This window comes from Peromyscus eremicus, chromosome 1 (assembly GCF_949786415.1).
Source record: "Peromyscus eremicus chromosome 1, PerEre_H2_v1, whole genome shotgun sequence".
Taxonomy (NCBI): Eukaryota; Metazoa; Chordata; class Mammalia; order Rodentia; family Cricetidae; genus Peromyscus; species Peromyscus eremicus.
In genome coordinates, this window is record NC_081416.1 from 102,379,983 (window position 1) to 102,407,820 (window position 27,838).

Genomic DNA, 27,838 nt, shown 5'->3' on the forward strand with positions numbered 1-27,838 from the left:
AGTGGGCTCCCAGACAGAGGGACTTCCGATGATTGTTCTCAGCTCTGTTTTCCTGAGAAGGCCAAGGCTGTTTATTTAGTGCTATGGGAGCATGAATTGTATGTTTGTTTGTTTGTTTGTTTTTTGGTTTTTTCGAGACAGGGTTTCTCTGTATAGCTTTGCGCCTTCCCTGGAACTCACTCTGTAGTCCAGGCTGGCCTCGAACTCACAGAGATCTGCCTGGCTCTGCCTCCTGAGTGCTGGGATTAAAGGCATGCACCACCACCGCCCGGCGGGAGCATGAATTGTAAACATTAGGAAGCAACCTACTGCATGCACATCAGAAAATGAGGGTGGGATTGAGAGCTTTGCCCGGCTCATGTCCTTGCCAATTCTCCTTCCATGGCTGAAGAAAATACCACTAAGGCACCAGTTCCACAGTCTTCATTAGCCTGGGTGACCACAGAGGGGGGCAAACAACACACTGGCTTCCTGAGAAGTTGCCTTTATTAATTTACAAGCTGAAGTGACCAGTCACTCCTTCAGCAGGAAATACAACAGAAGTATAAGATGAGACAACCTGCAAACCCAGAGAGCAACCAGCTCCAGGTTCATGGCCATGCATCATTGGTTGCCCGGGCCGGTCTCCTGAGGTGCACTCCTTATAGAGGTTGGGCTGGAGTGCTGCTCCTGAAAACCTCAATGGCCCCTGTGTGAGCCTTCCTGACCACACCCTACCATCACCATACTTAGACATAGAGAGGAAGAAGAAGAGGGCAGGGCAGGGTGAGGTTAAATTTTCTCCAGTGGGAGAAGGAAGACATGATAGAGGAGAAGTATAGCATATAAACAGATTCCTGAGAGGAGGAATTAGCTATAGCTGGGCTACCATGCTGTTCAGTAAGGATCCTGCTTAGTGAGCCCCTAAACAGGAACTGGGAGGGTTTTTGTTCCTTATAGGAACACTGGTTGTTTGATATTCTCCTTGGAAGACACGGTCTTTTTGGGGGAAGCATTAGTGATTTCACATCCCTTTTAGGGGACTTTGGTGGTTCAAGGTTCTTTTGGGGAGCCTTGACAGAGCAATGTCCTCTTTGGGGGGCCCTTGAAGTATAGTATTCCCATCGAGGTTACTGGTGGTATGACACTAACATCTCCTTTGGGGAGATACTGATGGTTGAGGTTCTTCTTGGCAAGTCCTAATGGGTCAGTGCTCTCACTGGGGAAAATCTGGTGGTTTCAGAGCCTCCTCTTTGAAGACTGCTGTGAAGTAGAGTGCTTGATTATCTCATTTGGTTTGATTTTTGCTCCATGATGGCCGGAAGGTGGCCAGAGTTTTTCTACAATTTTCCTTTTGTATTCTTTGTTTCCTTAAGTTCTGTGGGTGAGAGAAAAGATAAACAGATTTCTCAGCTGTCATCCTCCAGATTTTTGTTTGCTATATAGTGAGCTCAGTCATTGCTTGTATGTTAGAATTGTTTCCAACCCAACATGGACTTATTCTAAATTTCCAATCCCTGCACAATTTTGTGAAAATTTTACAGATAACCCTGCAGTTCCTCCAGACACAGAAAAATGATTGTGTGATCCAGGGAAGTGCTCAGAAGGCGGGACTGACATTGGCTTCAAGTGGCCAGCTGGGATGTCATACTCCTAAATTCCTAGCACTTAGGAGGCTAAGGTAGGAGAGATTACAAGTTTGAGGCCAGCCTGGGCTACAGAGTGAGGCCCCGTTTCAAACTATCCCTCAAAAATGGGAGTTTCTAGGAGGAACTTTGACTTGCTTACCATCATGTTCCCAATACCCAGAAAAATGTCACATTCTAGAGGCCAAATATATTCTTCTACTTTGCTGATGGAAAAACTAATAGTGGGGAGCCAGGGAATTCAGATCTACCTTCATGTAGAAAATCAACTTTAAACATGGGTTAAGTATAAAGAAAATACTTGTTAAAGTTATATAATAGCTAACAATATAGTAAGGAATTGTGGGACCTAAATAAAGAAGAATGTAATAACTCAAGGAGAGACGCTCATTTCCAACTGTATGCTTCCTGCAAGATGCTCATTTTAGATATTAAAAACACAGATAAAGGTAAATGCTTCTAAAAGATAGGTCATACTGACACTAATGAAAAGTCAGGGTTTCTATTAGTATCATATTAATTAGATTTCAGAATAATACTATTACCAAAAATAATGAAGGTTGTTTTACTATTGACTTAATTAATATTCATAGTACACCCTGTCCAATTACAAAACACATTATTTTCATATAAACACAGAAAAATCTATAAAGGTAGGCTATATTCTAGGCATAAAAGATCCTGTCTTTAAGATAGACAAACAGATAGATGGATAGATACTAAAATCATTCCAAGTATATTCTCTGGAAATATAAAATTAAATTAGAAAACAATAGCAACATGTCTGGAGAAGTTGGAGCTGTGGGTATAGCTCAGGACTAGAATGTGGGCTTAGCAAGAAAAAAACCTGAGCTTCAACCCCAGCCTCCACTAAGAACTCCCCCAAACACATCTGGAAAATCCTCTAATATTTGGAACAAACAAGTTCAGTTTTTTGACATATCAAAATAGTATATATGAGGTATACAGTCGCATTTTAATACATGTATGTGGTATGTAACCAGGTCATAGTAACTACCTATCTAGTACCTCAGATATAGTTCACTTTTAAAATATATTTTTATTTATTCTTTGACAATTTCATTCACATATAAAGTATCTTAATCATACCCAACCCAAATTCCCCATAAGACTCCCCCAGACCCTCCCCAATACTTCTTCCTCTCAACTTAATGTTCTCTTCTATTTTTTCAAAATAGCTCATTGAGTCCCATTAGTCTTGCCTGCAAGGGTGTTGGGGCCATTCCTTAGAGCCTGGCATCCTCCCTGAAGTCACACCTCCATTGTTATTAGCCATCAATTGTCAATATCTCCTCAGCTATGGGTGGAACCACCTAAGTCCCTTCTCTACACGTGCTGGAATGTTTACTGACTGGCTTGATCTTGTGTAGGTCTTGTACAAGGTAACCATAGCTACTTGAGTTCTGGACTGCAGTGGTGAGGCAGGTCCAGAAGACAGCATTTCACAGCTCTCTGCCCCATCCTCTGGTTCTCACATTCTTCCTATCCTTCTTCACTGGTGTTTCTGAGTCTTGAGGGGTTGAGACAAATGTCCCATTTAGGGGAAATCACTTAACAGTCACTTACTGTTAGCACTTTGACCAGTTTTGCATCTCTGCATTAACTATTGCCTGCTGGAAAAAAAATAATTTTTCTGCCCCAGCCTGAGGGTGGCACTAGTCTAGTGATATAAACTAAGTATTTAGAAGGACATTGACAGCATCTATCCATCTCAGGAAATAATGGTAGTATGTTCTTCCTTTGGGCCCATGAATTCTTCAGCCATAGGCTTTTGACCAAGTTTATAGTTTAGGTGTGTATTCCCTTCTGTGGAGTTGGCCTCCAATCCAATCACAGAGCAGTTGGTTACCCCAATATGAATTTATGTTAATCAGGGGTATTGTTATTTTGAATTTTTGTTGTTGTAGCCTGGTCTATCTTTGGATTCAGAGCAATGCTGGCCTCTTAAAATGAGTTTGGAAGGCTCCCTCCCTTTCAGTTCTTTGGAATAGTTCATGAAGAAGTTGTATTAGTTCTTCAGAAGTTTGATGAAATTCAGGAGTAAAGCCATTAAGCTGCCAACTTTCCTTTGGAGATGTGATGGTTAATCTCTACTGTCAACATGACTGGATTTCAAATCACCTTGGAAACACACCTCTGGGTGTGTTTGTCAAGGGTTATCTAAATTAGGTTAACTGAGGTAGGAAGACTTACCCTAAATGTGGGTGGTGCCATGCCATGGGCTGAGGACTCAGACTGCAAATCCAAGAAAAAGCTAGCTGAACACTAAAATTCATCAATATCTGCTTCCTGACCAGAAATGCAACGTGACCAGCTTCCTCAAACTGCATCCACCACACCTTCCCTGCCCACAGGGACTGTATCACCTTGAACCACATGCTGAATAAACCCTTCCTCCATTAAAGGCTTTTGCTTGGTCAAGTATTTGATCACAGCAACTAGTGAATTAATACAAGAGACTTACATTTCCAATTCAGTCTCAATACTCACTATTGTTTTAGGTTTTCCATGTCCTCATGGTTCAATTTTGGTGGTTGCCTATGCCCAGAAGTCTGTTTCTTTTAGTTATCCCAATTTGCTGTACATAATTGTCCATTATTGCCCCAATGATCCCTTTCACTCTGTGATGCTAAGTTATGATGTTTCAATTTTCATTGTTGAATTTAAAAACTGGGTCATTTATCTTTTCAAGAAGCTAATTTGAGCTCACTGATTATTTGTGTATTTTAGTTTCAGTTCTGCTCTGATCTTTTGTATTTCTTGTCTTCTACTAATTTTAGGTTTGCTTGTTATTGCTTTTCTTTCTTTCCTTTTTTTAAAATTTCCTCTTGTTAATTACTGGACTTATTCTATTGATGTCAAAGAAGATATATATTACGATTTCAATTTAAAAATTTTGTTGAGACTTGTTTTTGTCTAACTTTTATGAGCTATCCTTGAAAATGCTCTGTGTGTGGATGAGAAGAAGGCATATTCAGGAGCTGTGGTACATGATGTTCTGCAACTCCTTGGTCTGTTTGGTCTATTACAGGGTTTAATTCTTTTTTATTTTTTTTATTATTTTTATTTTTTGGTTTTTCGAGACAGGGTTTCTCTGTGTAGCTTTGTGCCTCTCCTGGAACTCACTTGGTAGCCCAGGCTGGCCTCGAACCCACAGAGATTCGCCTGGCTCTGCCTCCCGAGTGCTGGGATTAAAGGCGTGCGCCACCACCGCCCGGCCAGGGTTTAATTCTAATGTCCACTGATTTTGTGTGTGGACGATCTGTCTGTTCATAGATGAATGTGTGGTGGTGGTGTTGTATTACAGTCCATCCTCTTTCATAACCACTGTCTGCTCTTTGTAATTGGTTGCTCCAGCACTGGGTACATATATACATTTATGATTACACCTCCTTTTCTTGAATTGATCCAGTTATTATTGTTACTGTTAATATTATTGTTACTGTGAATACAATTAGTAACTATTGTTATTGTTAAAAAGTGACTTTCTTTTTAGTGTATTTGTTTAAGTAGTCTGTTTTATGGAACATAATTGCTCACCTTTTAGTTTCCACTTATATGGTAAGTCCTTCTCCATCCCTTCACTTTCAGCCTATGCATCTCTTTACCAGTAAAGATAATTTCTCATAGGCAGTGTATCTCTGTTTTTCCAGGGGCTGGAGAGATTGCTCTGTGGGTAAGAGCACCAGCTGGTTTTCCAGAGAGCCTTGTTTGATTTTTTTTTTAAATCTATTTAGTCAGTCTTTAAATTGGAGATTTCAATCCATTTGCATTCAAGGTCATCACTGATAATTAAAGACATTTTTCTGTTGTTCTGTTAACTTTTCTGGTTGTTTTGTATATCCTTTGTTCCTTTTTTTTTTTTTTTTTTTTTGTTTTTCGAGACAGGGTTTCTCTGTGTAGCTTTGCGCCTTTTCCTGGAACTCACTTGGTAGCCCAGGCTGGCCTCGAACTCACAGAGATCCGCCTGGCTCTGCCTCCCGAGTGCTGGGATTAAAGGCGTGTGCCACCACCGCCCGGCTCTTTGTTCCTTTCTTGTCCATCTTTGTGCTCTGGTGGGTTCCTGTATTCATGGGACTTGGTTTCCTTTCTCTTTCGTGCATCTACTCCACTGCTGAGTTTTGCACATTTTTGTGATGGTTATTATCTTTTGCTTCTGTTGTAGGCTCCCGTTAGCATTTCTCATAAGGCTGGTCTAGTAACGCTGAATGCCTTCAGGTTTCAGTTGTCTTGGGAGGTCTGTGTCTCTCCTTCACTTCTGAAGGGCAGCTTTGTTGACCCATGCTGTTCTTTGTTTGTCTTGGTTTTTTGGGACAGGGTTTTCTCTCTGTAGCCCTGGCTGTCCTAGAACTCGATATATAGATCAGGCTGGTCTCGAACACACAGAGATTGGCCTGCCTCTGCCTCCTGAGTGCTGGTATTAAAAGTGTGCACCACCACTGCCCAGATCCATGCTATTCTTACTTGATATTTTTTTCTTTGGGTCTTTGAACATATCCCATTCTCCTCCAACCTTTAATGTTTCTGTTGAGAAGTCTGTTGTTAATCTTCTAAGGTATTTAATGCTTTTCTTTTACTGCTTTTAGAGTTTTTTGGTCTTGGTCATTTGGCAGTTTGATCATAATACAAATCAGAAAGGATGTTTTTGTCAAATTTATTAAGGTGTCCTTTGAATTTCTTGGGCCTTATGGACAGTTTCCCCCATGATTTGGAAAGTTTCCAGCAATTTATTTTACTGAAGAGATTTTTCATTTATTTCTTTAAAAATATTTTAGCTTTTATTTTATTCATGTGACTACCTGAATATATGTATGCACGCCGTGACAACAGAGGCCAGAAGAAGGTACTGAATTCCCTGGAACTGGAGTTATGGATGTCCTAAGCCACCATGTAGAGCCTCTGCAGGAATAGTAAGTGCTCTTAACTGCTGAGCCATCGCTCCAGTCCAATGAAAAGATGTTTTTATGCCTTCCCTTAGCTCCTTTTTTGAAATACCTATAATGTATGTTTGCTTATATAATTCTGTCTCATAAATCCACAAAGTGTTCTCCATTTAAAAATTACTGGATTATTTCGAGACTTTAAGCTCAGAAATTCTTTATTCTACCTGATCAATTATGTTGAAGCTCATTACCATGCTTTAAATTTCATTGACTGAGTTCTTCAGATCCAGTATTTCTTACTGATTCTTTTTCATGCTATACCCCTTGATGAGTTTTTCATTCATATCATAAACTGTCTTCTTATTTCACTAAGTTTCCTTAAGCTCACTTTTCTGAATTCTTTCTAGGTAATCTGTTTATTTCCTTTTCTACTGGGGTCTGTTGCTAAGTGTTACTTTGTACATCTTGAGGAATTACATTGTCTATAATTGTTTTCTCATCCTTCTTATATTTCTACAGGAAAGAATGTGATGGGTCAATAGTTGCCTCTATCAACACTGCAGAGTGGCTTTTTGTTTTGTTTTTTTGAGACAGTGTTTCATTATATAGCACTGGTTGACTGGTTGACATAGGATTTGCTATAGAGACCACACTGCTCTCAAACTTGTTGCACTGACTGCTTCTGTCTCCTGAATACTAAGACTGCAGCTATATGCTACTACATCTAGCCTATAACAGTGGCTTTCATAGAAAATAGGCTTCATTGGTTGATCCATTGTGGATGCTTTGTATCTGTGTAGCTTCTTTGGCTGCAATCCACATTTGCAAAGACATTGGATATCTCTGCCTGGGATGAAGAGGTTGTAGGATTGTAACAATAGCTTAGATACAGTTTTCTTAAGCAGGAATATTGGTATCCAAGGGCTACACAAGTTGACTTAAAGGATCTTCCATGCTAACCTGCTCAGGTAACAGTAGGCAGAGTTGAGAACTGGATGTTCAACTGCATCTCAAAAACTGTAAGGGAGTGGAGTGTTAGACATGCCGTTCAGGAAGGTCTTCTTAGTTACCTTCAGGGGCCTCTGGTGGATAGAGCCATTTGGGTGTTTTCAGGTCTTAGAGGACAGACCCTCTCAAGCCTGGGTCACCTGGTTGCTTTCAGGACAATAGAGGGTGCCATGTGACTATTTGCTGGGGGCTTCTACATGGGGCCCCAATGCCTCCAGGACTGCAGGGTTGAGTGTGGAGCTGCGGCACAGCCCCATGACCACTTCATGGATCTGGAGGGTCAAGGTCTCAAGGCAGTCCTCTGTAGCAAGAACTTGAGTGGAAGGAAAGCCTGGTGTTGTCTGGGCTCTTTGTTTGGGGAAGCATGGCACTGTGACAATCTTGGAGCTCCTCCAAGTGGGCACAAGCCCTGAAAAGGCTGCAGGGTTCTACAGAACTAAATACTTTAGGTGTCTGAAGCATGAACGAGAACTTGAATGGGCCACCTGATTACCTCAGTTCAACCCCAGGACACACACGATGGGAGGCGAGAACCGTCACCCTGGGCTGGTCTTCTGGCCGCCACAAGCATGTTGCGGGGCATGCATACTCACACCCAACACATGTAATAAATAAGGTAAATGTAATGCATTTTCAGACTTTTTTTTTTTTTTTAAGGAAAAGGAAATTAGAAAAGACATCAAAATGAATAAAAATGAACCCACAGTGGTCTCTGTCCCTTCTCAGGGCTGTAAGAGAACATCACTGGCCAGGAAGGTTATAGACAACAGAAGCTTACCTTTCTTAGCTTTAGGGGCTGAACTTCCAGAAATGGGTGGCACATCTGGCTTCTGGTGAGGGACCTCTGTTTCCATGGTGGTACCTTCTCTTACGTTCTCCAAATTAAATAAACCTGAATTTGCAGGTGTTGGGGGAGCAGAAGGACAGAAAAGTATGAGGGCACCACATTCGGCTTCTTTTTTAAGAGTATCAAAGCCTCCCGTGAGGGTGAAGTGCTCATGTTTAATCTCTTCTCCAAATGCTCACTTCTCAATATGACCACACTGGGTATAGGTCCCAGCTCAGGAATTTTAGAGGGACACTCACACTCAAACTATAGCAGCAACGTGATGTGACCACGGGGTCATGGAAGCAGTATTTTAAAAGACTGTAGGAAAGAAGTCTCTAATCAACAACTCCAGCCACCACCTTAAGAAGTTAGTGGTGGCACACACCGTTAATCCCAGCAGAGCCAGGCAGATCTCTGTGAGTTCAAGGTCAGCCTGGTCTATAGAGTGAGATCCAGGACAGGCACCAAAACTACACAGAGAAATGCTGTCTTGAAAAACTAAAAAATAAAATAAAATAAAATAAATGAAAAGAAGTTAGAAAAGGAAGAGCCGATCAACCCTAAAGCAGGATAGAGAAAATAATGAGGATAAGAGAAAAACCAAAACCCAAAGCTGAGTCTTTAAAAAGATGCCCCCCCCCCAAAAAAACTGATTAAACTCTAGCTAAGCTGATAAATAAAAAAACCAAAAAGGCATAAAATACCAATATTGGGAATAAATTGGCAAAAATCAGAACAGATAGGACAGATATTAAAAGAGTATAAGAACTGAACACAGCAACAATTACGATAATCCCAGCACTTGGGAGGCAGAGGAAGGAGGGTTGGGAGTCTGAGCCCCTCTTGGGCTACATAGCGAGGCCCTGTGTCAAAACTTCCACTAAATTTACAAAGAAAGAATTCATAAAATGTAAATATACAAAAGGAGACTAAAACATTCTGTGCTAATTAATCTGAGTTTTTGGAATGTTTTTAAAATGTCCTTGAAAGACACAGACCACTGAAGAAATAATCCCATTACTTTACTATGAAGAAAACACCAGGTAAAGATGGCTTCACAGAGGAGCGGAGAGTACGTTCTAAGCAGCTAACATTAAAACAAAGAAATTACAAGAAAAATACACAACAATATTGCTCATGGAAACAGACACAAAACCCCAGAGAAAATTTTATCAAATAAAAATCCACATACATCAGGTACAGTCTGTTCCAAAGACACAAGGCCATTTCAACATTGAACAAATCAATGCAACTCACTAAAAGAGAACAAAGTACTTAAAAAGGAAACAATCGTATCAGCAGCTTCAGAAGAAGTATTGAAAAATCCAAAGTACATTCATGAATTTTTTTTTTCAACACATTAGTCACAGAAAAGAAGGCTTTTTTCAACCTGATAAGGGGTATTTATGGAAAAACTTCAGGTACTATCATGCCAAAGACTTTTCTATTGGCATGGACATCCACTCTTACCACTCACAAATTAGTTGTAGTTCTAGCCAATGTGATAAGGCAAGAAAAAGAAAACAAAGGCATCCAGACAGAAGGAAGTAAAATTTTATAGAAGGCATGGACTACATATGTAGAAAACTAGAACCTAAAATAAACTCATTAGAACTAATATGTTAACTTCGTAAGATTTCAGAATATGAGGATGATAATCAAATGCATTTCTAGATACTCAACAATAAATTGGAAATTACAATTTTAAAATATTATCTTTAATAGCATAAAATGTAATATTTAGAGATAAATCTGACAGTTATGTGTGGTGGTATTGTGTTCCCCAAAATATTGTGCACCCTAATAAGCTTATCTGGGGTCAGAGACAGAACAGCCACAATATTAAACATAGAGGATAGGCAGTGGTAGCACATGCCTTTAATCCCAGCACTTGGGAGGCAGAGCTAGGCAGAAATCCATGTGTTCAAGGATACAGCCAAGCATGGTGACTCATGCCTTTAATCCCAGAAAGCGAGCCTTTAATCCCAGGGAGTGATGGTAGAAGGCAGAAAGGTATATAAGGCGTGAGGACCAGGAACTAGAAGCATTTGGCTGGTTAAGCATTTGGCTGATTAAGCTTTCAGGCTTCTAGCAGCACAGTTCAGCTGAGAGCCATTCGGATATGAGGACACAGAGGCTTCCAGTCTGAGGAAACAAGACCACCTGAGGAACTGGCCAGGTGAGGAAGCTGTGGCTTGTTCTGTCTCTCTGATCTTCCAGCATTTCACCCCAATAACTGGCCTCAGGTTTGATTTTATTAATAAGACCCTTTAAGATTCATGCTACACTTATGTAAGGTGTAAAAATCACAAAGTCTCGCTAAAAAGAATTTCAGAAAGTCTAAGTAAATAAAGAGATGCATATCCAGCCTTCAATATCTTTACATTTCACAAGTGTAGTTTCAACTAGATAAACTACATTCACTAGATTACGAGACAACTGCATTAAAAACACCGTGCCTGTACTAAACATGCATAGGCTTCTTCCCTTTTGTCCATAAATAACACAGCATGACAACTATTTATCCTCCCTACATCTTACCTACACGGTGCTTGATGTTACAAGTAATGCAGAGACGATTTAAAGAACACAAGAGAATGGGAGGGGCTATTTCTTTTTGTTTGTTTGTTTGTTTCTGTTTTTGTTTTTTGAGACAGGGTTTCTCTGTGTAACAGTCCTGGCTGTCCTAGAACTTGCTTTGCAGACCAGGCTGGCCTCAAACTCACTGAGATACACCTGCCTCTGCCTCCCAAGTGCTGGGACTAAAAGCCACTATCGCCTGGCGTGAGGGGCTATTTCAAAACACTAAGACCTTCTGGAGCACCCACGGATTTTGGTATTTTTCAATTCCTTACAGATACCACAACTGCGCTCTACTCATGCACTGTGAAAATGAATATAATTAAGATACCATGCTTCTCTAAACTGATGTACAGATTTTGACACAATTACAGATAAAACCCCAGAATGCCTTAAAATATATTTGTTATTATTGTGTATATGTGTGCATGCACAAAAAGAATAGTAGAAGTTGATAGGCCAACAAGAAGGCAAAGTGTGTAAAGCTGCTCACTGCCAAGCCTGACAACTTAAATTCAATCCCCAAGACTCACATGGTGGAAAGAAAGAATTGATTCCTGCAAGCTTTCTCACCTTTTCAGACTTGCTTATGTCTGACAATGATACACATTATATACAAACATTCATGGCAATTTTTTTATGTCTCCAGATTGGAAACAACTTAAATGTCTGTTAATGTAGGACCAGATAACTAAATTTTGGTTTCTGCTGCTGCTGTAACAAAATACACCCTACTGGTACTACATTAAAATAAATTAGATAGATAGATGGATGGATGGATAGATGGATGGATAGATTAGATAGATAGATAGATAGATAGATAGATAGATAGATAGATAGATGATAGTACCTCCAGAGATTCAATCATCAACCTTTTTCTTAAAGGTTTCACTGTCTTCTAACCCCAATATAATGAGAATCAATATGATAACTTCTAGAGAATAAACTACATGCAAACCACAGCACAAGAAAGAAGAACTACTGACACAGCCAGCATGGAAAGTCTGAAGTGATTACACTGAATGAGAGGAGCTAGATGGAAACTACTATGTAATATTGGTTCTGTTTACACAGACTTCTGGAAGACGCGAGCTATGTGATGGAAGCAGGTCAGTAATAAGAAACTAATACGCCAGGCGGCGGTGGCGGCGGTGGTGGTCCACACCTTTAATCCAGCACTCAGGAGGCAGAGGCAGGTGGATCTCTGAGTTTGAGGCCAGCCTGGTCTACAGAGTGAGTTCCAGGACAACCAAGGCTACACAGAGAAACCCTGTCTTAAAAGCCCCCCCCCCCAAAAAAAAAGAGAGAAAGAAAGGAACTAATGCACGCAGCATAGAATTTATCCTGAATAAAACAAATAAATTTAAATACGTTAAAAATAAAGATTAACAGTCTCTAACAATCCATGTAACTGGAATTAGAACCTGTGAAGAGGGGGAAACAGGTTTTTGGAGAAAATAAAAAGACTAAAAATCTATCCAATTTGATTAAAAAAAAACTATACTGATAGATACAAAATTTTCAGCAAATCCTAAGCAGGATACAAATCTGTATTTGTATGTGTGTCCTCCACACAGAGATTAATTATAGTCTAATTACCAAAAATCAGTCACAAAAGGAACAATTTCAAAAACCAGCTGGAGGAAAAAAATAGGCATGTCACAGAGGACCAAAAACCTGAAGAGGTGAGAAATTTCATGAAACTGAAGACAGAGGTAGCAGATGCCCTCTGAGGGCAGAGGTGGCATCTTTTAAGCAGCTGTGATGTAAGATGTGGCACCCTGGTTGGTAGCTCACATCAGTGGTTATAGCATTCAGAAGGCAGAGTCAGGAGGGTCAAGACTTGAAGGCTATCCTGGGCTCCAGGGTGAGACCTGTCTAAGAAGGCTGTGACACTCTGTTTTGTTCCTCAGCCAAGAATGATCTGGGCTGTGGTTTTTGCCAACGTCTTGACTCTGTCCAGTCTTTGTTCTTCTCTGACTCTATATTTGGTCCTGTATCCTCTGGATATGTCGTGGAGCTCCAAAATGGCCTTTTATTACATTTACTTTCTGCTTAGATCAGGTAAGTTAGTTTCTGTAACTATGAACTATTTTAAGAACTGTGTAAATCTGAATGATAGAGGTTGCATTCATGCCTTAGAAAAATTACCAAGTTTGGGCTGGAGAGATGGCTCAGTGGTTAAGAGCACTGGCTGCTCTTCCAGAGGACCCGGGTTCAATTCCCAGTACCCACATGGCAGCTCACAACTGTCTGTAAGTTCAGATCTACAGGATCTATCTGACACCTTCACATCAATGCATATAAAATAAAGTTAAAATAAATTTTTTTTAAAAAAAAGAAAAATTACCAAGTTTAACTTGAGCCCATTCCATTGAAATGCTGATAAGAAAATAAGGTGAGTAGAAAATAAATCTAAAGTAATTGCTGTTTTTAATGGTTCAAATACCTGGCCAGAGGAAGTCAAGGAAGGAAGGGTTTGTTTTGGCTCATGGTATGTGGGAGACAGTCCATAATGGCTGGGAAGGTGTGGCAAAGAGAGCATGAGGCAGATGGTCACACTGAGACCACAGGGAAGAAGAAGAAGAGCGGGTTGGTTGCTGATGGCCACCCAGCTTTCCTGCTCCTTCCCTTCCTTCTATTCCGTCGGGCACCTAGCCCATGCTTAGGGTGGGGTTTCCCCCTCACTTAAACCTGTCTGGAAATGTTCTCATAGGCACACCCTGATAGGCACACACTAGGTGTGCTTCCTGGGTGATTCTAAAATCCTGTCAAATTGACAAGAACAATTAACCATCACACGTGGCTTCTAAAATTAGTGATTCACGGTGAGATTACTCAGCCTCTAAGAACTAAACACCAACTTCCCTTCCCCTCCCTTGCTGGGCCTATCTCACTTCCTCAGTGACTGATAGGTTCCAAACCTGGGCAAATGGCTGAGGTGCCTATTTAACATACTGAAGTGGACCTGGCTGCCAGGTTCTCCCAGCATCCCTCAGTCCCTACACATTACAGGACCCTCCTGGCTGCTATACCCTGCTCCCGACCCAGGGGCTGGGCTGCCCTTCCCCCTGCTGCCCTTTCCTATATAATCGAGCTATTTTGCTACACTGGTCCTTTTGGCTTTTTTGTCTACCCTTCACCCTCCTGGCCTCTTGGTCTGGCTCTCCCCTCTCTCCTCTCCTCACATGGCCTGGCTCAGGGTCATGTTCACTCTCGACTCTCCCAGATGTCTCTGCCTGTCTCTCTCTCCCTTTTAGCCAAAATAAACCATACCTAGGAGCAGACTTGTCCTTCCTTTTATTTCTTTTCTTCATTTCTCTGGTGCTGAAACCCAGGAGTGGCATAAACGAGTTCCCTCTCAAAGGACTGGTCATTCCAAAGCAAGCTGCTGACCCGACTCTCCTATGGCATGTATGAGTCATTTGTCTGTTTCTGCTGGCTTCTGCCACCACATAATTTGATTCCAAATTCTAGAGTCATATTCTTGAGCTGCTGCCTACCTCTTGCCTGCTTTCTAATTGTTTGCCTCGCTCATCTTTCTGGGCTCTGGCCGCTAGGCCTTCAACAAGGGCACCTCCATGTTTCTCTGGCTCCCGCAGCCTGCTGCACCTCTGGCCTGCTACACCCCTGTGGGCATCTCCTTTTCTCCTGCTCTCGTCCCTTGCCTTCTCTTGGAGAAGTGCCACGACAGAGCTCCTGCCTTGTCTACTTTTACTACAAAAGCCACACTAGTGGGCTGGGAGTTTCCTTTCTCCCCTAGTGGGCTCCAATAAAAAGGACAAGGGACGACGCCTTTCCTCTGTGATTCAGAACATTTTTCTCTCTGACAAGTTTCCCATCTGCTTGGGGAAACCTGGATGGAAATTCCTGTCACAACGACACTTTAACCACCTCAGCTAAGCTGGCTTTCTCCTGAAATATTTTTCTAAATAAACATTTTCTATCTGAATGAAAAAAAAAATGGGGACATGACTGCTCCTAGGAATAGCTGAGGAGAAGGTTCATTGTAGATATGAGGGAAAAAGCAGTCAGAGCATAGACCTTGATATGCTAATAGGCACTACAGGCATAGGTTAACAGAAGAGCCATATGTCCCTTTTGCCAGAGATAAAGAAAATTACTATTTTTAGCAAGCTAGGCATTATCTTCTTCAGTCCCTGAGGGAATGCTGGCTTTGGTCTAAATGCCAGACTCTGTGGATAGGAATTTCTTGAGACCTAACACCATCCTTTCCTAGAGATCTAGCTTTATCATTCCCTGTTTGAACTCATTTGTCATCCCCTATTGTTGGCAGCAGAGACTAGACTACAGCCCAACATTCCAGGGCCTGTAAAGTGTTCTTTATGTACTCTGCAACACACACCATGCACATAAAGCCCAATGAAGCACCCTTGGCCCTCACAGGCATGGTAGGTACCCTGCCCTGGACCTGGGCACCTGGTTGATTCACATCAACGGCAGCATTTGCTTGCTTCTTCACTGGCTGAAAGGGACAGCCCCTGCTCTCTCTTGGGCTACCCAGCACAGAGCATTTTCAGTTCTCTTCAACTGCTCTAGGTTTTCCCGGCACAAAGTAGGTACCCAATAATGTAACTCATGAACATACAAACATATGAGCAAATAAACATGTGTTCTAGAAGTCTCCCGGGGATATGTGCTTAGACATCTGCAGTCTGAAGTGAAGAGTTCTCCAGAACCTATTCTAGTTTATATAGTTCTGTCCCTTGGTGTCTGCAGGGGATTGGTACTGTGATTCCTTAGGGAAACAAAGTGTAGATATCCACATCTCTTCTGTAAGATGCATATAAACCCATGCACACCTTCCCATATACTTCACATCATCTTTAGATGATCTGAAGTGCCAAAGTGATGTAAATGCTGTATAAATAGCTACATTATGTTGTTTAGGAAATGCAGTCATGTGCCTTGTTAGGATGTTTCAGTCATCATGAGTTGAACTGGTTACAAAAAATCACAACAGAACTGAAAATTCTTATTTAGTGACACTGATGCCATCTTGACTTAGAGCACAGTGTAGTTAGTACACAGTTATGAGGATGCCAGCTACAGAACAGGTATAGTTTGTAATTTGTGGCCATGATAACACATGGCTGCACTGTCATATTTATGTATTTTATTGTTATTTTCATATGCTACTTAATCCAGGCAGCTAAATTTCACGTTGTCAAGTCTCAAGACTACCTACATCATTTTTCCATGGAATTTACTTAATATCATACTGTTTCATTCATCTTGGCCCTAGGCGCAATAAACACACACACACACACACACACACACACACACACACACACACAGGCTTTTATTAAATGCACTCTCTGACGTTTGCACAATGGTAAAATAAGGTGAGCAAGCTGCTTTTGGAAAGCACCGCATTCTGAAGTGATGAGGACTGACGACAAGAAGCTGTGTGTTCAATAACCAGCCCACCTCACAGGCCTAACTACATTACCATATCAGCAACAACTTCACTCTGGTTTCCACTGGTGCTTGGTTGAGTTTGCAGATGGGAACTGAAGAACAAGGGGACTGACTAAATTTCCCTGCTTCTCCCTGGTCCCCAACTCTCAATTCCCACACACCCTCGGCTCTCATCAGGGGCCTGAAGAGCAGGACCTGTCTTCTTGAGGCCATGGGGACAGAGAGGAAGGAAGGAGCAAGGCTTTTGACTTTACCTGTAGGTGCAGTAGTAGCTTCTTCAAGCCACCTTTCTTTTTTAAGCTCTTTTATCCTAGAAGGAAGCATACCATGTGTCAGCTCATAGGCCTCTTTAAACAGCACCATCGAGGCAGTGGCCAGAAGAGACTCATTACCCAGCCAGACTCTCACCTGAGCGAGCCCCTGTGCCTCCTCCCCTTTAGAAGGTAAGTTGCCAATCAGAATGATCGCTCTGAAGAACCACAGTCTACCCTGACTTTCATCCCTCTCCTGGGCTGTTAGTTCTCTCTTTCATCTCAAAACCACAATCCTGGGCTGCAGAGACGACTCAGTGGTCAGCTCTTAGCACTGGCTGCTTTTCCAGAGGACCCAGATTTGATTATCAGCACCCATCTGGTGGCTCACAACACATCTGTAACTATAGTTTCAGGGAATCTGATGCCATCTTCTGGCTTCTGTGGGTATGAGGCACACAGGAGGCACACAGACACACATGCAGCCAAAACAACCTCCCCCCCCCACATACACAATAGTAAAATATTAAAAACAAACTAAACCAAAATCCTGTATCTTTTGCCTGCAAGGATTCTTAAATGTCATTTTCTAGGCAGACATAAAAAAGAGTATGGTCCAGAAAGAAAAATCAATTTTTCTCAAGGTCACCCCTCAACTAAGACATGAAGCCAGGGCTACAACCCAGTGCTCCTGGTTTGTGTGCCCTGCCCTGCCAGGTCCTACCAGGAGGGAATGGAGGCCCTTGTTCTGGACAGTTTCAGTCCCTCCTCTTTCTCACCAGATCAACTGGATCCATAGGAAATGCTGACTGGGATGCAGTGAGAGTCCTCATTTGAAAAGGGGGTGAGGGAGGGGGCTGCAGGCAGAGTGAAATAAGAGGCTTGGACTACAAACCCACCTCGCCATGGAAGGCCTCAGAAGAAAGTAACCTTTTTCTCAATTTTCTGTAAGAACTCATTTATTACTTTTACTTAGAGAAACTTTTCATTTAGAATTATAAATATACACTTACCAGTGATAACAAAATACAAAGCCAATGATAATCGCAGAAGCTGCAACCATGAAAAGCCATATGAACGTATAGTTTCCTGGCGTCTACAAAACATAAACAAAACAAAGTCAAGGAACTTGATGGTTGGAAGGTTTGAAGTCCCTTGCTCATCACTCAGGCTGAGGGCCTAGAGGAAGTGGGGACATCGAGACTCTCTCCAGCTATTCTAACAGTCACCCACATACATGCAAGGGGTCTGCCAGGGCTAAAAGGTGCCATGCCCTTCATCTTCCTTGACTATCAAGGTAGACATCTGTAGCAATCGCAGAGAAGTCACACACCAAGTCTGCTCTGGACCCAGGACTCCACTCCATGCCATCTGACATCTTGTACTCTGTTTCTGTAACATGGTCTCCAAAATCTAGTTCACATCCATATTGTTTGGAAAGCCTTCAGTAATGCAGTTTTCTAGTGCTACCTATAGACCTAAGGGATCAAAACCATCAGGTTCAGCAGCCCCAAGTGGCAGGGAAGCAACTGGTCTATGAACCAGCACCTGGCACCACTGTTCTGACTTAACATTCTTCACAGAAATGCTGAACTATATGTAATTCCCTTTGACTCACACATTTGCCCCTCAAGACTCTGCCAAGACCAACTCTTTGCCCCAGCACTCTGGGAGCTCTGTCTCCTGTACTGATTCACACGGATTTCCTAATCTCTGGTTTGATTTTTCCCCTCTCCTCATGGCTCCCATCCAGTGCTACTTGATGCTACAGAAGCTGGTGCTGTTTAGTCTTTAAGTGTTTCCACTTTAATGCTTAACTTTCAAAGGAGCAAAATTAAACTTTTCTTTAAGAAAGTTTTATTCTTGCCACATGTGTTCATACAGGCTTCTGCAGAATCCGGAGGGGGCACTGAATCCCCTGAAACTGGACTTCCGGACAGTTGCAAGATGTCTGATATTGGTGCTGGGAATGGAACTTAAGTCCTTTAGAAGAGCAGTAAGCACTCTAACTAACGCTGAGCCAGCTCTTCAATTCCTAGACTGTTTTCTAGTGGGGGTGGTAGAGTATGTCTATAGTCCCAGCTTTCTTCCCATAGTATTTCCTGTGACTGTTGTTGCTCCTATACCTTGTGTGTGTGTGTGTGTGTGTGTGTGTGTGTGTGTGTGTGTGTGAATGTGCTTGCACATGCTCAAGCCTACAATAACAAAGCTCTAGAGTCAGACCCCACTGTGAATCTTACATCATGAGAACATGGACCAAGACACCTGTGAGCTTCAGTTTCCTCCTGGGTATAATAACAACAGTGTCAAATTCGGGAGCTTAAATTGCATGCAGCATGTAAAGCGCATTATGAAGATTCAATAAATAAAGAACCCAGAAGAGTCTGGTTGAAGAAGGGAGAAGGCACATCTCCATTACTCACAAATGTCTGTATTCGGAAGTAGTTTAACAGGGAACTACCCAGGGGTAGGGGAACACAGCACAATCATACCAGGCTTTGAGTGATCTGGACAAGCAGCTCACCATGAAGAAGAGAGGGTGACTAAGCTGATTCAGGACCTGGATGTTGTCTGTGGTCACAGAGTTGATCCTATAACACCAGGCCAATGAGAAGAGCCAAGGCTCATTGACAGTGTACACATTGATGCGGATTTTAGCTGCCTTATAGTGTCTGGAACAAAAACAGCCCACAGAGGATTTCAGCTCAGTTGTACTCTTAATAATGAAAGGGGAATAACCACGTTTGTGAAAAGCTACTGCCTAAACCACTGGACTGCTGCTCCAAGGACAGCCTAAGATTTACTGTGACAGACTAGGCTCAGGTATGGTCTGCTCTAGTCCTGGCCCTGCAGCCCCGGTTGTAGCACAGTGCTGGTGAACAAATTGTCCTAAAGGGTTGGGGCTGGTGGGATGCAGCAAAACAAAGAAAATGGAAAGAGAAAAAGAGAAAGAATGGGGGAACAACAGCAGACAGGAAATCCTTCTTTGCAACATTTACAAATTTGCAAATATTCCCACTACAGCCAATTTCAAGCTACGGCTGAGAAGACCAATTTGCAGAGGAGCACCTGGCTCCTGAATGGCTGATTCTACAAGCCGTTATCTGTCACCTCGGGTATCACTTCCCACCCTGACTGATGACCTGCTCACTTACCATTTTCTTGGTTTGACTTAAGTGAGTTACAGCAGAAACTACTGTCACCCCATGCTTGTCTGTGTATCCAGGCCTAGCTCAACACCTAGCTGTGTAAGTATAAGTATTCATTGAAAGAAGAGAGTAAACACTGTTGTGATGAACGCTTTAACATTTAACTATAAAGAACTTTTTTTTAAAACAAGAATTGCGTGGGAAAATCAAACCCAGCTTTTCATAAGACACTTCATGTCAGTGGACCTTTTGCCTGACCTATGGAGAAGGAAGAGAATAAGTAAAGGAAGGACTAGCAAAGTAAGGCTAGTTGTTGTTTCAGAGTTCGAGTTCTCAGAAAACACACCTGCTGCCACTTGGCCAGTGGGCTAATAAGATCAAGTGCAAGTGCGTCCCCAAGTCCTTTTGAACCCTGGTCCAGCATCACACTGCAAAGTATATGTCTGCCATACACTAGGTTGGCAAGCTCTGTGCATCGGAGCATAGACTTAAGATAATAACTATGCCTTTTGAAGGGGTGGCCAGATTCCTACACGCAGATAAGAACTGCCTCTAAGAAAGTTCTACAGGTCACCTAGAATTTTAGAAAGAACTTAAAGGGGAAAAGTAGTAAAAAGTTACTTTTCTGTACTATTTGAAACTATAACTCATAATTCAATGTTTCTAAATATGAATAAGGGATGTAGAAACTATAATTTAAAACATAATGCCCTTAACAGTTACTTCCAAGAAAATGTAGAGAAGCATTAAGGATACGGTCCTAAAAATGATGAAATACTGATGGAGAAATCGAAGAAGACAAGGCAACAGAGTGATGTTCATTCATAGACTGAACACTCAGTGGAGCAGAGCTGCCAGCTTTTCCCAAGCCGATCTGTAATGTCAGTGTGAGTCCTAGGAAGGCCAGCAAAGGTTAGTTTATGAATTAGGTCAGCTGATCCAAAGCGCATATGCAAAGGCACAACTCTAGGAAAATTCAATCTTTGGTGGGGGGTTGTATGGTGTGTGACATCATCTCACTCTACAGTGAAGGATGGTCTCAAACTCACTATGTAGTCCAGGCTGCCCTGTTTCCTATATGCTGAGGAAAACATACTTCAATCTGGAAAAAAAGTAAGTGAAAGCTACATATAACCATGTAATCAAGACAGTGGTACCAGAGCAAGAACAGACATATAAGTTAGTGGTCCTCAATAGAAACTCTGGAAATAGACCTATACAAATTTGTTCAAATAACCCTTGCCAAAGCTGTCAAAGTTAAGTGAGTGGAAGAGTAGATTTTCAACAAATGTCACAAATGATATGGAAGGCCAGAGACACTCTCCCAAAAGAACATTAAATTCTCAACCAAACCTCACACTATGTATAAAAATGAATTCAGGGTGATTTGCAGGCTTGAATATATAATGTAAGACCCCTAGGCAGGGGAGCTGGGACCTGTCCTTGGTGCATGGGCTGGCTTTTTGGAGCCTGGGGCCTATGCTGGGACACTTTGCTTGGCTTTGGTGTAGGGAGGAGGGGACTGGACCTGCCTCAGCTGAGTCTACCAGGCTGGGCTGACTCCCCAGGGGAGACCTTGCCTTGGAGGAGTTGGGAATGGGAGAATGAGGGGTGGATTGGGGGGAAGGGCTGGGGGTAGGAGGAGGGAGGACGGAGGAATCTGTGGCTGATATGTGAAATTAAGTTAATTATAAAATAAAAATATTATAAAATATAAAATATATATATATATATATATATATATATATATATATACATACCTTGGCCGGATCGTGGTGGCACACACCTTTAATCCCAGCACTCGGGAGGCAGAGCCAGGCGGATCTCTGTGAGTTCGAGGCTAGCCTGGGCTACAGAGTGAGTTCCAGGAAAGGCTCCAAAGAGATATATATTATAGAAAACACAGAAGAACTGTCAGGTCTGGAGTTGAGCAAAGAGTTGGGTCAGAACTAAATGCTCACTTCCTTAAAGGGAGCACTCAGAATTGAGCACTCAGGAGCCAGCCTTGTCAAAATAGAAACACTGCTCTTGCTTTGTGGAGACCTTGTGCCCTGTTAAGAAGACCCCATAAGTAAATCACAGATTAGGAGAACGTGCTCCATTTTTTCTTTTCTTTCTTTCTTTCTTTTTTTTTTTTGTTTGTTTGTTTTTCAAGACAGGGTTTCTCTGTGTAGTTTTGGTGCCTGTCCTGAATCTCGCTCTGCAGACCAGGCTGGCCTCGAACTCACAGAGATCCACCTGGCTCTGCCTCTCGAGTACTGGGATTAAAGGAGTGCACCACCACCGCCCAGCCACGTGCTTCTTTTTATAAAGATTTATTTTTATCTATTTATTTATGTATGTGTGTGCCTGATTGGTATGCAGAGGCGCATGGAAGCCTAGAGAAGGTGTCAAATCCCCTAGAGCCTCCAGCATAGGGGCTGGAGCTCTGGGCCTTCTGGAAGAGCAGTACATACACATTCTTATCCACTGAGCCATCTCTCCAGTCCCAGGAAAAATGCTGTCAAACCCTATCCAACAAAGGGTGAAAAGAATTCTCAAGATTCAATAATAAAGAAAAAGATTTTAAATTAAGAGCAAATAAACACAACATCATTAGCCTTTGGAGAATATATGTTTAAGCAAACTGATGTTACTACATGCCCATCAGAGTAGATATGATTAAAAAGTGAAAACACCAAAATTTATCAAGGATGTAGAAACTCTGGGTCATGGTGTTGGCAGAAATGTAAAATGGTACTGTCTTCCTGGAAAAGTCTGGCTGCTTCTTATGCAACATTCAATCACTATAACCCAGAATTTGAAATCACGGGCGTTTATCCCTGAAAAATCAAGACTGTTTGCATAAAAGTCCATATGCAAACAGATGGAAATAATCAGATGTCCTTCTGCTAGTAACTGATTAACCGAACTTTGGTATACACACCATTGAACACTATTCAGCAACAAGAAGGATCAAATTATGGATAAAAGAAACACCTTGGATAAAATTTAAGACAATTAGGATGAGTGAAAAAGTAAACCAATCCCCAAAGGTTACATATAATAGGAGTTTGTTCCTTCTTGAAATAACAACATTATAGCCATTCTATGGGGTTGAGACTTGAGGCTAGGGAGGAAAGGATGGAAGGACAGAGTGTGCAGTATCAAGGGTACTTGTGACGAAAGTGTGGCAGCTGTTTTCATTCCCATCTTCACTGCAGTCACATTATTCACACTGGCCACGATAAGGAAAGTATCTACCAATAGATGAATGGATGAAGAAAATAAGGTGCTTATATACAAAGGAATACTACTCAACTTTTGAAAAAAAGAAATTCTGTTCACTGCTCCAATATAGATGAACCTGGAAAACACTATACTATGTAAAATAAACCTGGGGTAGAAAGACAAATATTGTATGATCTCACTTAAACATGGAATCTTAGTCAGCCTTACAAAAGTGCAGAGAAAAACTGCTGTGGGATGGTTTGTATGTCAAATTGCTCTAATTGGTCAATAAATAAAATGCTGATTGGCCAGTGGCCAGGCAGGAAGTATAGGCGGGACAAGGAGAGAGGAGAATTCTGGGAAGTGGAAGGCTGAGTCAGGGAGTCACTGCCAGCCGCCACCAGGACAAGCAGCATGTGAAGATGCCAGTAAGCCACGAGCCACGTGGCAAGGTATAGATTTATAGAAATGGATTAATTTAAGATATAAGAGCAGTTAGCAAGAAGCCTGCCACGGCCATACAGTTTGTAAGCAATATAAGTCTCTGTGTGTTTACTTGGTTGGGTTTGAGCGGCTGTGGGACTGGCGGGTGACAGAAATTTCTCCTGACCATGGGCCAGGCAGGAAAACTCTAGCTAAAAAAAACATATATACCAAGTGTATAAAAATATGTGTGGAGAGGGTGGAAAGATGGCTCAGCTGATAAGAGCACTGTCTGCTCTTCCACAGGACCCTGGTTCAAATCCCAGCAGCCATGTGGAGGCTCACAACACCTGTAACCCCAGTTTGAAGGGATCTTATGCCCTCTTCTGGTCTCTGTGGGTACTGCACATATGTGATATACATACACACAAGGAAACCCACACATAAAATAAAATGGATCTTTAAAATATGTATTGAGTGGTGAGGAATTAGAGTACAAGGAAGGGGCATGTTCTACACATGGTAAATGTTTGTTGGCAAAAGAAGGAAGGGAGAAGAAGCAGTGAGAAAGCAGAGGATTCAAAGATGATAACCACAGAAAGGAAAGAGGAAGTTAAGTAACTTGGGTAGAATTGATATTTTGTAAATGTTATAGCAACAATGATGCCAGGAGGGGTGGTCAAACACTTACCTCAACCCACTGTAGAACAACCTCTTATAGTCAACATTTATTATACTCATATTCTCATTTGCAAGCTCCTCAAGGGTTCTTAAACGACCCACATGCTGAAAACCAGGAGCCATGGACCTGACATATTTTCTATCATGACCTGGCAACCAAAATATCTGCAAGGAGAAACAGATAGTCCTTCAGTGGATCGTCAACTGTCTTGGTACAAATAGCCCAGGGAGAACGAGTGAAGCTCCATTCTAGCACTGGCAGTAGTCTACAGGAAGCAGAGAAAGATTCTAGCCCTTGGTAAAGCAATCAAATTAGTTATATTGTTTAACAAACTCTTAAAAATGGGAAGGCTGCTGTGGAATTGAGTTTTCCCAGGTTTTTCCCATCCTTCAGGTAACAGTAAGGTTCAAGGCCCTAAGCATATAAAAAGATTCATACAAAAAAAAATGAAGGGCTAGAAATGTAGCTCAATTGTAGAGCACCTTCCTAGTATGTGCAAGACCATGAATTAGATACTTTGCAGAGAAAAAAATTGGTAGATATGAACATTAAAGAACAATCTCCACCAAGCAGTGGTGGTGCATATCTTTAATCCCAGTACTTGGGAGGCAGAGGCAGGTGGATCCTATGAGTTCAAGGCCAGACTGGTCTACAGAATGAGTTCCAGAACAGCCAGGATTGCTTCACAGAGAAACCCTGTCTTGAAAACTCAAATAAATAATAATTAAAAAAAAGAACCATCCCCAGTTGCTGATGCCAAAAGCCATCCTTGAGAGGAACTACTTAGGTATTTCCTGGTAACAGGGATGCTGCTGTGACTAACTCATCTGTGGAAAGAGCTCCATTTGCAAAGAGACACATATTTGTTTTACTCATAACATTGCTGTATTTTGAGAAACTAAGTGATTTAAAAAATAAATTTGCAAATAAAGAGAGTGATTCTAAAATAAAAACCAAAAATGAGGAGTAAATCTCTAGTCAACTAAGAACCATTGGCCTTTCTAGATCATTCTTTAAAGCTAAAGTCCTCAAAGCTGTATTGTCATGAAGCCTTATAGGTCTATGTTGACCATGGGGCAGGTCACATCAGAATTATTATATGCAAGTATGTGAATGTACATGTGTGCATATGTGCGTGCATACGTGTAGAGGCCAAAAGTTGACACTAGTCCTCTTCTTCCATTGTTTTCCACTTTATTTTTTTGAGACAGGGTCTCTCACTGAACCTGGAGTTGGCCAGTTCCAGCTAGTCTAGCTAGCAAGCTTGCCCTGCCCTGTCTCTGCCTCCTGAGCTGGAATGACTGCTGGCTGCCATGCCTGTCCAGCTTTTACCAGGTTTCTGAAGACCTCACCTCCCACCTTCATGCTTGTGTGCTAAGTGTGTCATGCATTGAGCTGTCTCCTCAACTTCTATATCATTCTTTCACAATGCACTAATACTATATTTGGTTTAGAATAGCAAACAATCTCAATGTTTCCCCCACGGGGATAATTTTAACTAGATCATTCTCAGATTGCCACCCCTAGCTGTATAGGCAATAATCTCCATTCCCAAAGGAAACAAAATCACTTATAGATCTCAGAGAAAAATTACATGGTAGGTTGAATTCAACTCCTGTGCTCCTGGACAGGCTGCCCACCTCCCAACCTTTGCCATAAATACTAAGAAAGACATACCAGACGCTGCTCAATTTTGGAGTCAAGGATGACCCTTACTACTCTTCGAACAAAAGTTTTTCTGAGAGGATGATTTGGTGGAGGGCCGAAAAGATCAAATATCACAAACTTTTTTTCATTTTTGGCAAGTTCCAATAACTCAGCCAGCGATGGAATTGTTTGGCTGCTTGCTCTTCTTTCATCAGCCTCTGATAAAGGGGGCATGCCAAAAAACGGCTTATGCTAAAATAATAAATAATATTTAAAAATAAATGTATCAAAGAAAACATTGGCTTTGGTCAAAAGTACCCCCCAGGTTTCCTGCTCTGTGGTTCTGCCTCCATATTGCTCCATTACCCTCAACCCACTATGCCCTCTGAATACGAACTCTGAGGCACAAGGGAAATACAAGGTCATCTCCATTGGTGATTCTAGGGTTTGGAATGATTTCTTTGATAGTCTAGACTTCTTTACATGTACCAAAGGCTCTCCATGTTCTTAACTTTCCTTTTTAGCCTTTTATTCTGTAACTCACAGTACCCACCCCTTTCTATCATACTGTAGTCTTACCACATAGGATCTTGCTGTCACAATTTTGTATAATGGAAAGAATGCATGCTTTGGTTTCAGGGTTCATTGGGTTTAATCCTAGCTGTACCACTTCATTTATTCACCATATCAACCACTAAAATCTTACTCTCTGCCTGTTCAAATGCTTCACCTTCTTGAAGCTTTTCTTAAATATTCCTGAACTAAGGAGACTTTGACAGCAAGAAGTCTGATGGCCCATTATTGTGCTTCTATAAATTTATGTCTTTGTTCTGACTTGATGTATTCATACACATCTTGGACCACAGTTTAAATCCTCACTCAGTACACAGAGAAACTCTGTCTCGAAAAACCAAAAAAAAAAAAAAAAAAAAAAATTCTCACTCAGTATGCTTCTTGCTGCTCATCATCTTTAAATTCAACCTTACTCAAGTTTTTAGGATGTTGGGATGCTGGCACAATGTAGCCAGTTCTTTGCAAGCATACCACATAAATAGCCTCTAGCCAAGTTTTGGATAAAGTCCTTGTTTCTCCCCGAAACCTCATGAGGTGCGCCTCCACTATCCATGTTTCTCTTCCCATTCTTGTCTTCCAAGCTTCTACCAGAATCACCCATTAAGCTCTTTGCAGCGCTGAAAAGCTTTTCTAGGCTGTACTAAAATTCTCCACAATCCTGCAAACCAGTTCCAAAGGCCTGAGGACCACATGGTCAGAGCAATGGACCCCACTTCTCAGTACCAATGTTCTGTATTCCTTTTCTCATTGTTAGACACAATATCTAGCAATAAGCAATGTGAAGGAGGAAGAGTTTGCTGTGTCATCATTGCGGGGAAGTCACGGCAGCAGGGGCTTGAGGCAGCTTGTCACATTGTGTCTGCAGTCAGCAAGCAGAGAGCAAGGAATGCCAGTGCGCATCTAGCTTTCTCCTAGCCCAGGGAATGGTGCTCCCCATAGTTAATGTAGTTCTTTCCAACTCAATTAACCTAATCTAGATAATCCCTTACAGGCATGCCCATAGGCTAACCTAATCTAGATGATCCTTCATAGCCATGTCAGGATGTTTATCTCTTAGGTAATTGTAGATCTTGTCAAGTTAACAATCGATACTACCCTTGTTTAATACTCTTAGTTTTAGTAGCCCAAATTGTAAAACAGGAAAGCAACATAGTAATCGATGTGTTTCTTAGGATTTTTTTTTGAGCCAAGATCTTACTATGTAGTTTAGACTGGCTTCAAACTTATAATCCTCCTGACTGCTGGGATTATAGATCTGTGATACCCCAACCAGCCCTTAGGATTATTTTGAAGATTAAGCAGGTATCTTATAGGCTTACTAGTAGACTGGATATACTGAAAAAGAATCTATGAAGTTGAAGGTTGAATGAGATAAACTTCCACAATCAAGAGGCACCAAAACCAAAAGGCACCAAAGACTGAAGCCTATCAGAACAGAACATCCAAGGACAAATAGGATATAACCAAGAAAGGTAAAGATATTTATATCCCCATGTTATTAGGAGCATTATACGG

General features: G+C 41.7%; 1 protein-coding gene across 3 annotated transcripts in view; it reads right to left on the reverse strand.

Annotated features, from left to right (window-relative positions):
• Positions 1–468: 468 nt before the first annotated feature.
• Positions 469–27,838, reverse strand: part of Gdpd4 (glycerophosphodiester phosphodiesterase domain containing 4) — an 81,597-nt gene continuing 54,227 nt past the window's right edge. For all 3 annotated transcript variants that reach the window (XM_059270922.1, XM_059270914.1, XM_059270929.1), the window contains 7 exons: positions 25,781–26,002; positions 24,113–24,267; positions 19,164–19,311; positions 17,653–17,735; positions 16,643–16,698; positions 8,316–8,429; positions 469–1,357 (listed from right to left, as the gene is read on the reverse strand). In XM_059270922.1, coding sequence (XP_059126905.1) covers positions 1,320–1,357; positions 8,316–8,429; positions 16,643–16,698; positions 17,653–17,735; positions 19,164–19,311; positions 24,113–24,267; positions 25,781–26,002 — 816 coding nt within the window. In that variant the 3' untranslated portion in view covers positions 469–1,319. The remainder of the gene's footprint in view (positions 1,358–8,315; positions 8,430–16,642; positions 16,699–17,652; positions 17,736–19,163; positions 19,312–24,112; positions 24,268–25,780; positions 26,003–27,838) is intronic.